This window comes from Eptatretus burgeri, chromosome 17 (genome assembly GCF_056783735.1).
Source record: "Eptatretus burgeri isolate ZD-2024b chromosome 17, Ebu_testis_v1, whole genome shotgun sequence".
Lineage (NCBI taxonomy): Eukaryota > Metazoa > Chordata > Myxini > Myxiniformes > Myxinidae > Eptatretus > Eptatretus burgeri.
This window is the reverse complement of record NC_140977.1, coordinates 39,261,322-39,272,256: the sequence shown is the minus strand read 5'-3', so window position 1 is coordinate 39,272,256 and position 10,935 is coordinate 39,261,322. Positions and strand designations below refer to the sequence as shown.

Below are 10,935 nucleotides of genomic sequence, written 5' to 3'. Positions count from 1 at the left end.
TTGCAGGTACCTGCAACTCAGCACAGGTAAGTTCAATTCCAAAGTAAAGAAGCACCTGCTTGAAATCTAATTATTTCTAACAACTTCTAAAGGTAATTATTTTGATGAAGTTATGTTATAAAACCAAAAGACAACAAATTCCCTGCAACTGCAAGAGCAGGATTATTAAAAGATGATTTGTGCAGAGGAGAGGTGCTTGGAGAAGGGGTTGCCCGTGGAGGGGTGCTCCATGTAGAAGTCCTTTCATTCAAGCATCTGGGTCTCACAATCCGTCATGATCTTTCCTGGGAAAGCCACATTTCCAACCTGGCCTCCAAAGCCAGTCGCAGACTGGGAATCCTCCGTTGTGCAAAGTCCTTCCTCGGCCCATCTGAGCTCCTGGCCACATACAAAGCTTTTGCCCACAGTCTGATGGAGTAATGCTCTCCCCTCTGGGCTGGTGATCCTGCTTCTTACCTTCCTCGGCTTCACGCTGTGGAAACCAAGGCATTTTGGATCATTGGTATCTCCCGCGATGAGGCTAAGTCTTTGGGCCTCTCATTCTCTCACTGCAGGCAGGTCGGTGGTCTTTCTGTCTTCTTTCGTCTCCTCTCCGGTCTCGCCCCCTGCTCTGTCTGCGATTTGTCCTCACCATATTTCCGCAGGGTACTCAAGGTCCGCCATCAACTCCTTCTGGTAAAACTACCAAAATCACGAAGCACTGCTCACCTTCACTTTCATTCCTCTTTTTTTCCCCCTCCTTTGGAATAAACTCCCACACTCTCTTCAATCCCACTTCCCTCCAGGTCTTCAAAACAGCTGTTCACCACCACCTCTTATCATCCCCCATCCAAATCCTCGATCTTTTCTACCCCCGATAATCCACCCAAGCTCAGCTCCTTCAAATTCCCTACTTTCCTTCCTGAAAGTCCCTGTAATGTCCATCTTCTATTCCCCATGTTCCCCGTCCCATCCCTCTCCCTTCCACAGATCTCCTAATGTCTCTGTTCCCCACTGTTTTGTCCTTCCCACTCCCTCCCCTCCTGTCTCATGCCCCCTTTGTTGTGCGTTGTGTGTTCGCTCTCATATGAGTGTCCACAAGGTATACAAAAAGAAAAAGGAAAAAAGCGCCAATAATATTCTTTTTTTTTTGTATACCTTGTGAGCAGGGGGGGCGAGGCTGGAGAGGAGACGGTAGAAGACAGAAAGACCACCGACCAACCTGCAGTGAGAGAGTGAGATGCCCAAAGACTCAGCCTCATTGGGGGAGATGCCAATGATCCGAAATGCCTTGGTTTCTACAGCGTGAAGCTGAGAAAGGTGGGAGGCAGGAGCACCAGCCCAGAGGGGAGAGCAGTACTCCATCAGGCTGTGGACAAAAGCTTTGAAAGTGGTCAGGAGCTCAGGTGGGCCGAGGAAGGACTTTGCACGACGGAGGATTCCCAGTCGGCGACTGGCTTTGGAGGCGAGGTTTGAAATGTCTGGGCCATTTTATGATTTCTGTGCGGAATAAGCAAAGATTGAGTAACTTTTTTCAGCTTTTTTGTTTTGTTTTGTTTTGTTCGTGCAAACCCCAAAAAATACATATGTGGACACCAAAATATATTTTGATTTCAATAATTTTCTGGAAGAAATGGTCCATTATTTGAAGAAACGTGTAAGGCCACCAATATTTTTGGCCACGACTGTTAGTGATGCTTCACCATTGAGCGATGGGACTAAAAATTATGCATAGCAAGATATTTCAAAAAGTTGTAAATGGATTATGACAAAATTCCACGGATGACACTGAAGGATAGGAAATCAAATGTGGAATGAAGAGCTTGGTTAGGTATAGAAAGCATTCGTGAGGTTATGCATGGAGGTCGTTTGAGATGGTTTGGACATGTGGAAAGGATGTGGTCGGGTAGTTGTGTGAGGAGGTGTATAAATGTGAATGGAAGGAGAGCTCGAGGCCGCCCGAGGAAAACATGGGATGTGTTGCTGAGAGATGATCTCAGAGTTAAAATGCCCAGCAAGAGATCGTGCAACCTGGAAAGCAGCCATTAGGTGAACCAGGGAAATGGCTGTAAAATGATGATGATGAGTTGGGGAGGTGAGAAGAACAAGCTGATTAGATGTTGAAGATCAAGACCCAGATCCAACCTATCAATGGGATAGAAAACGTGAACTGTTGAGCTTGGAGGAGGTATGTGCTCTACCGAGTGCTGTGCTGGTGGTCGTATGGCAGCTTCGCTGCTGGGGTAGCAGCCACGAACCACTGAGCCAACAACTCAGGACCCGAGGATCCCAAGCCACCACCCTAACCACTGAGCCAACAACTCAGGACCCTAGGATCCCAAGCCACCACCCTAACCACTGAGCCAACAACTCAGGACCCTAGGATCCCAAGCCACCACCCTAACCACTGAGCCAACAACTCAGGACCCTAGGATCCCAAGCCGCCACCCTAACCACTGAGCCAACAACTCAGGACCCTAGGATTCCAAGCCGCCACCCTAACCACTAAGCCAACAACTCAGGATCCCAAGCCACCACCCTAACCACTGAGCCAACAACTCAGGACCCGAGGATCCCAAGCCGCCACACTAACCACTGAGCCAACAACTCAGGACCCGAGGATCCCAAGCCGCCACACTAACCACTGAGCCAACAACTCAGGACCCTAGGATCCCAAGCCACCACCCTAACCACTGAGCCAACAACTCAGGACCCGAGGATCCCAAGCCACGACCCTAACCTGAGCCAACAACTCGGGACCCTAGGATCCCAAGCCACCACCCTAACCACTGAGCCAACAACTCAGGACCCTAGGATCCCAAGCCGCCACCCTAACCACTGAGCCAACAACTCAGGACCCTAGGATCCCAAGCCGCCACCCTAACCACTAAGCCAACAACTCAGGATCCCAAGCCACCACCCTAACCACTGAGCCAACAACTCAGGACCCAAGGATCCCAAGCCACCACCCTAACCTCTGAGTCAACACCATGCTGGTGCTGTGCTGGTTCTGCATGTTGTGGTGGAGTCGAATGTGTTCATTGATGCATTGATAAGGAAATCCAACACATGTGGAGACCATTGAGCCCATCATGCCTGCACGAACACCACACCAACCCAAGATCATTTTAATTAATGAAATAAATTTTTTTTGTATAGATCAGTTATATCGACCAAGGTATACAAAAAAAAAAAAAATTGTATTCCTTTTTGTAGTTTGTTGTTGTATACAATATAAATAAATTTTTTTTCGTGGATAACACGTTAAATTCAGACGCAGGGTTTGAAATGTTAATACATTTGTACTACATTCCTGTACGTTGATTGCAAAATTCTACAGCTACTTATTCCGGTGACGTGTTGTGAGTAAAAACAGAAACGTTTGTAATTTTCTTTTTGAACGACGGTTATGGTGTAATTTGGGATGGTGTATGTACTTGGACGCGCTGGTCACCCGTCTATTCAACTGCAAACGGAACCGCATCGTGTGCCGTCGCTGCGGCAGGTCAAGGTTTATTTATTTTTTCTTCTTCTTCTTTGATGTTCACCAGATCGTTTTCAAAATGGAAAAAAAAACATTCAGGCAGAACAATGGTGTTTACGGAACTCGATGGGGAAAATCCCAGTGCGCATGCGCCATGTTGGTTTTCCCGCCGAGCGTTAACCGACCTTATCAGGCTGGGTCACGTGGTACTCCCCTCAGCCAATCGCTGGTCGAATTCAAGTCAAGTGACCAGATCGTTGCTGTGGACTCGTGAAGGAAAGTTGAAGATTTGCTACGGTCGACGTTATGGCCAAGTATGTCTTTTTGTCTTCACATTTGAATTGGTTTCCGTTGTGTCCGTCTGCACGGACGGTCGACGCGCACCCGGGCTTTGTATTCTGTGCGAACTTTTCTCCACAACCTTTTTTTTGTCTTTCCCGCCAAAACGTGAGCTTTCATTTGTTTCTCTTTCGAGTTGATGTTATTTTCCCGTTACGTTTAGCGACGGCCTCGTGTAGATAAGTAAATGTTTTCCTCAGAAATATAATCCGTTTTGTTCCCTCGTCATCATTATCTGATGATCGAGTTTTTTTAATTTTTTTTAATTTTTTTATTTGGCTTTTCGCTTTATTCAAACGACCCTGAAATTTGTTGTGATATTTTCGTCGATTGCGAACTCGCGATATGTTTGCTTTTTCATGACCTAGACGAGGCGAAAGGCTCTTTATTTACCTTATTCGGTATTTATTTGTAATCTATTGTTTGTTTTGCACGTTTCCGTGCTTTGTTGGTTAGAGCGCGGTGAAGTGCGTGATGGCGGCTCCGTGCACTCACCGCACAGCGAGCACGTGGTACCGAGCACGTGGTACCGAGCACGCGGTTTGGGGTGTTGGGGATGGGAAAGAACAATGAAAATAGAGATTACAGGATGCAAGGAGTAATTTTGGAGAATGTCACATAGGAGAAGGATCTGGGGGTGGTAACAGATATGGGAGGTAAGCAGGTAGCACAATGTCAGGCAGCTACAGGTAAAGCAAATGGGGTTTTTGGTTCCATAAGGAGGGGGATTAATTGTAAATCAAAAGAGTTGCTGTTAACATTGCACAGGAATTTAGTGTTGGCCACATCTATATATTAATCCTGAAGGACCAATTTTGTGCTCCTCCTAGTCCTAGCGGTCGCGTCACGTTTTTCTCGGTACTGTGACCTGGACTGAAAGAAACTTCGAACCTGTAAGAGTGCATCGCACATAGTGGCAATAATCAACCTTCAATTTTGAAGCAGAATAAACACTTTTGGTTTTACATTAGTTTACATGGCGACGTGTGACGTCACCGTTGAGAGGCGTCAGGACGGCTGACGTCATTACGTCTGTCGTCGACAGACCGTTACCGCTGAGAGGTGTAATTCCACTCCTCGAAAATAGCGTCTGCAATGTAAAACCCTCTTCTGCACAGGCTGACTACCTCAGAATGTGAATTTGACACAAAAATGTAACAAACATTGTATCTTCTATATATTAATACTGAAGGACCAATTTTGTGCTCCTCCGCGATCGCGTCACGTTTTTCTCAGTACTGTGACCTGTACTGAAAGAAACTTCGTACCTGTAAGAGTGCAACGCACATAGTGGCAATATTCAAACTTCAACTCTGAAGCAGAATGAACACTTTTCGTTGAGACGGGGGAGGGGGGGATGAAGAGACGGGGGAGGGGGGATGAAGAGACGCGGTGGGGGGGATGAAGAGACGCGGTGGGGGGGATGAAGAGACGCGGTGGGGGGGATGAAGAGACGCGGTGGGGGGGGATGAAGAGACGCGGTGGGGGGGGGGATGAAGAGACGCGGTGGGGGGGATGAAGAGACGGGGGAGGGGGATGAAGAGACGCGGTGGGGGGGGGGATGAAGAGACGCGGTGGGGGGGGGATGAAGAGACGCGGTGGGGGGGATGAAGAGACGCGGTGGGGGGGGGATGAAGAGACGCGGTGGGGGGGATGAAGAGACGCGGTGGGGGGATGAAGAGACGCGGTGGGGCGGATGAAGAGACGCGGTGGGGGGGGGATGAAGAGACGGGGGCGAGGAGTGAAGAGACGGGGGCAGGGAGTGAAGAGGAGAGGGGCAATTTAAGCATTTTTTGGCTGGAGTAAGCAAATTGAAAGCGGGAGACGGGGGGGGGGATGGGACAGGGGGTGAGTGGGCGGGGGCTGGGGTGAATTAGGTGGGGTTGAGTGTGAGGGGCTGGACAGGGGGCGGGGGCAAGTGGGGCGCTGAATCAAGAGACTTGGGGGGGGGGCGGGGAGTGAAGAGGCGGGGCGAGGTAATTAAATTTTTGGGCGGGGGTAAGCAAATTGAAGGAGGGGTGAATGGGGCAGCGGTGGGGGTTGAGTCGGTGGGGGCAAGCACGCCCTGTCCGGTCCATGTCCCTCGAGTGTGGGTGAGCTGGTCAGGGTGGTTGAATGAACGGAATCCATTCCGTGACGGGGTTTCGGCTAGTCTAGAATATTGTGTGCAGTTCTGGTCACCACAACATGGGAAGGACAAAGATGCCATTGAGAGGGTTCAGCACAGAGTTACTAGATTGATTCCGGGCCTAGCTCGACTCAGCTATGAGGAGCGGCTGAAGGAGACGGGGCTTTATACACGAGAGAGGAGATATGATAGAGATTAAGATAATGAAAGGTATCGATAGTAAAAAATATTATCTTGTATCTAACTGGACAGATTTTTGGATTTCCTTACCGTTTGATCGTCACGTGATCTGGAAGAAGGCCAAAAACGCCGATGCGTTTCGCAAAGAAGGAAGGAAGGAGAAATGAAATATAAATATAAAACACATTTTTAGCCTTTTATATTTATACAATTTCCGCCGTAGGTGCAAAAGTTTCAAAACCCGAAATGTAAACGTCGGCATTTAATTTCAAAATATAATTTCGTGCACGCGCACCAAAATGCCGAGTCATCTTTAACCAAACTGCGCAGTTCGAGCTGCACAGTAGAACTGCACAGTAGTCTTCGGTCATAACTGAACATTGAGAACTTGTGGTATTATTGAGATGACCGTCACCCCCACACGGGGGTAATTTTATTCTCTTTTACCCTCGCCTGAGGACAGGGTTTTGCATTTGGGTCCGTTTGTCTGTCATTGTCCACAAACGCTTGTCGAATTGAAACAAAATTTTCACCATAGGAGAGACTGCTCATGTGGAGTGTTTTAATTATGATTATGACATCATATGTCACGTGGTGTGGCGGCCATGTTGAAAAACTTTGGAACTGTATCTCTGAAACCACACCAAGGAAAAAAATTGAAACTTTGTGCATGACAAGTACTCCTCATGGGGAATGTTTTTTTTTTTAAATGACATCAAAGATACCTTCGTTATGATGTCATAATTTCATATGTAGAACGCTGCATCCGATCATTATGAAAATTTTTGAGGGTCATTCATCCACAGAAAAAAGAAATGACATCATTCGCATGATTCGGCAGCCATGTTGTTTGTTTATTGTTTTTTTTTTTTTTTTTAACCTTCAAAAATCTTTAAAATGGCCAAACAGATCGAGGCGATACTTAGCACATATGACCGCTTGTCCATGAACAAAACGTTCACACACACATAGTCATAGGTCACATAGTTTGGCAGCCATGTTGGAGGTACCCTAAAATGTATAAAATTTTTCTCCAGAACAGCTGGACAGATCGAGGGGGAAGCTTCACACAAATGTTCCACAAGCCTTGGGGATACCAGGGTATTCAGCAATAATTTGTCACATGGTCTGGCAGCCATATTGGATGAAGTGAACATTTTTGAAGAAATTTCTCTCGGACCGCTTCATCGATCGATGTGAAACTTCACAATTATGATCTAGTTGTGATAGTGAATTTAGGTTTTAAATTTCAACGTGGTCAGACGCAGTCTAGCAGCCAGAATTATTTAATTATTTGATCTGGGTCTTTGTTATTTTATTTTAATAAGGCTCACTTTGCTGTGCCTGGATGGGTTTGAGGGTGGAGGAGTAGCAGCTGAAATGTGAATCCTATCCAGGTTCTTCCTGATGACTTGATCTTTGCTTTTTACTTGTTTGGGTTCCTTCTGTTGACTCCGATGCAGGACTGTACCTGTTTGGTCTTCCATTTGATTTGAATTGATTTTAATCCCATTCTGAATTCATATGAATAATAATAATAAACGTCATGGGTCAGGGTCAAATTTCCATTCAAAGCGGGACGTCTTCGTACCTGGTCATCACTGCCAGCAGTTATAGTGACAGTTCTAGTTAATATGTCCATTAATTCCATAATACACTAGTACACAAAAATACACCACACAAAACCACAAAAAACAAGTCATGGCAAAGGTCTGAAAATGTGCAATTTTATTTTACACCATGTTTCCCCTGTTTTTTTATTTTTTTTGTACGATCCTCTTCATTATACTATTACGAATTTGGAAGCTTACTGCACACAACAGCCAGGTCCTATAGATCAGTTATATCGGTAAGTACGTGTTTCTAGTTGGGGTCCCGTCCCTAGTCTAATGGGAATTAATTGTACGTGCGCTGCGGAGTTATTTTATAGTTGGGATTTTTACATCACTTACAACAATGCCCATCTTCGCTTTCACAACAACAACACTCTGCTCGCGACATTCTTCACCGGCGAGCGAGCGCGTGCGTGGGCGGAGTTCAACATGGGCATGGCGTCCCTCTTTGGCCAAACGGCAAGGAGCGGGCGTCTCGCCCCCCTGTCTCCCACTCAATACCATCGCCATTAGTGGGGTGGCTTAGCCCAAATATTCAAAAGAATTGTGCATTTTGTGATACAAGCACCAAATTTGGCACAAATGTACATTAATATGTTGCAAACATTTTCACATATTGGGCCACTTGAAATTCTCTCTTTATGTCCACCATATTGGATTTCAAGATGGCCGCCACTTGAAATCGACATTTGCTATTATCTCTGGACGTAATGCAGCTATTGACTTGATTCTGGTATCTAAATGTATGTTTTTGGGGGCAAAGAATCCAATGGTACCATTTTCAACTTAATATTATCTATCACAGTCTGTTATATAATTTTATTTGGAAATTATCTAGGCAAATATTGGATTCAACACAATACTTTGAAAAGAATGTCTTAGTTCTGTAAATGTCTTAGTTCTGTAAATGTCTTAGGTCAGATCTGGCAGTAGTGAGATATTTGATGGACCTTGAGCGCCCTGCGGAAATGTGGTGGGGACAAATCGTAGAGAGAGCAGGGGGGGGCGAGGCTGGAGAGGAGACGGTAGAAAACAGAAAAACCACCGACCAGCCTGCGGTGAGAGAGTGAGAGGCCCAAAGACTCACCCTCATTGTAGGAGATGCCAATGTTCTGAAATGCCTTGGTTTCCACAGCATGAAGCCGAGAAAGGTGGGAGGCAGGAGCACCAGCCCAGAGGGGAGAGTAGTACTCCATCAGGCTGCGGACGAAAGCTTTGTAAGTGGTCAGGAGCTCAGGTGGGCTGAGGAAGGACTTTGCACGATGGAGGATTCCCAGTCGACGACTGGCTTTGGAGGCCAGGTTTGAAATGTGGCTTTCCCAGGAAAGGTCATGGCAGATAGTGAGACCCAGAAGCTTGAAAGAAAGGACTTCTTCCAGAAGATTGTTGAGAAAGTGGATGGGTGGGGGGGGGGGGTTTCTAAACGGTCCTATCGGCGAGACATTGAGAGTGTGAGATTTGTCCGGATTGAAAGACATGTTCTATGTGTTGGACCAGTTTGTGATTTTACCCACATCTGCAGTGAGCGAGGAAGCTGCTGCTTGCGGTCTGAAGGATGACCGATGGTACGGTGGAGGGTGGAGTCATCAGCAAAGAGATATAGAGGATTTTCCAGAGTCGGAGAGATCATGAATGAAAATCAGAAAAAGAACAGGGCCCAGAACGCTACCTTGAGGAACTCCTGCCTGGACAGGAAGAGGGGATGATAAAACTCCATTTAGGGCCACACGTTGACCGACAGGAGAGGAAGTCTGCGAGCCATGAGTGGAGATGGCCTTGGATAAAAGTTCCTTTACTTTGCAAGAAGTCATGGACTTAGGGGGGCCGGTTCACGGTTTCAGCACCTACAGGCTCACTGCTGGACTTTGTATTCCAATGTTGGTGTTGTGGAAAAGGAAATTGACCATGTGCTCGTTGATGATCGCTGGAGGATGATCCAGAACTGCAGGGTCTTCCTGAGTGCTAAGTTCCTCATTACCGACCACAGGCTTGTTGTAACAACTCTGAAGTTTCAGCTTAAATCTGGAAGAATGGTACCATTTGTTGTCCCTCTCTGGAAAGGAAGGGTGATCATCAAGACTGCAACAACTTCCGAGGGGTGACTCTGCTCTCGGTGTCGGGCAAGGTTTTTGCTCAGATAATCTTTGAACGGGTTCGCCACCATCATCTGTGAGCATCAGTGTCCAGAGCAGTCAGGCTTTACACCAAAGAGGTCAACGATTTACAGTATCTTTGCTCTTCGGGTCCTCACCAAACGCAGGAGAGTTTCGGCAGGGGCTGCTTGCAGCCTATGTTGATCTCTGCAAAGCGTTTGATTCGGTGATTCAGGATGCCCTCTGGAGGATTCTTGGCCTTCGTGGGGTGCCACCAAAACTGATCGATCTGATGTCTGAACTCTACTCTGGTGCTGAGAGTGCTGTGAGATGTGGTGGTACCATCTCTGACTTGTATCCAGTTGTTACTGGAGTTGGTCAGGGTGTATACGAGCCCCCCACACTTTTCAGCCCTGCTATGGACTGGATTCTCGCAAGGGTGTCTGAGAGATCAAGTTGCGGTGCATCATTTGGCATTGTCAAGATCTCTGACATTGATTTCGCAGATGATGCAGTCATCTTTGCGGAGGCTCTAGATATCCTTAATTGGGGGCCCTCGAGGTGCTGAATGAGGAGTCTGAGCCACTGGGGTTACATGTTTCCTGGGTTAAAACTAAGATCCAGGCTTTCAATGGCATCTTGGATGCTGCTGTCTTGTCTGTTCACCTGTTTATGGGAAGGATGGTGAGGTAACACAGAGTACATGAGGTCACATGTTGAGGTCACGACATGAGTACTTACCTTGGCAGTGATATTCATGTCTGGCTGTGAGCCAGAGGTCAATCGACGTCTGGGTCAGGCCTGCGGAGTCATAGATTCATTGGATCATGGGGTGTGGTGCTGCTGGTACCTGTGCAGGAGGATGAAAGTCCGAGTCCTTAGGTCCTTGGTGTTTCCGTTCTCACACCACAGATGTGAGACTTGGATTCTGACCTGGGATCTGAGATTGAGATACAATTCCTTTGGTACCCAGGTATCTTTGGCTGTCGCTGGTCAGACTTTGTGTCCAACAAGCGGTTGCTGAGAGAGACTCAAATGAGATTTGCTATCTGCATTGTCCGTGAGTATCAGCTGCGGCTGTATGGACACATGGCTCGTTTTACTCACGCAGATTCTCTC

The 10,935-nt window shown here is 47.0% G+C and overlaps 1 protein-coding gene across 1 annotated transcript in view; it reads left to right on the top strand.

Moving 5' to 3' along the window:
- The first annotated feature begins 3,619 nt into the window (after positions 1-3,619).
- Positions 3,620-10,935, top strand: part of LOC147009822 (stathmin-like) — a 54,741-nt gene continuing 47,425 nt past the window's right edge. The window contains exon 1 of the mRNA XM_085863156.1: positions 3,620-3,777. Coding sequence (XP_085719282.1) covers positions 3,770-3,777 — 8 coding nt within the window. The 5' untranslated portion in view covers positions 3,620-3,769. The remainder of the gene's footprint in view (positions 3,778-10,935) is intronic.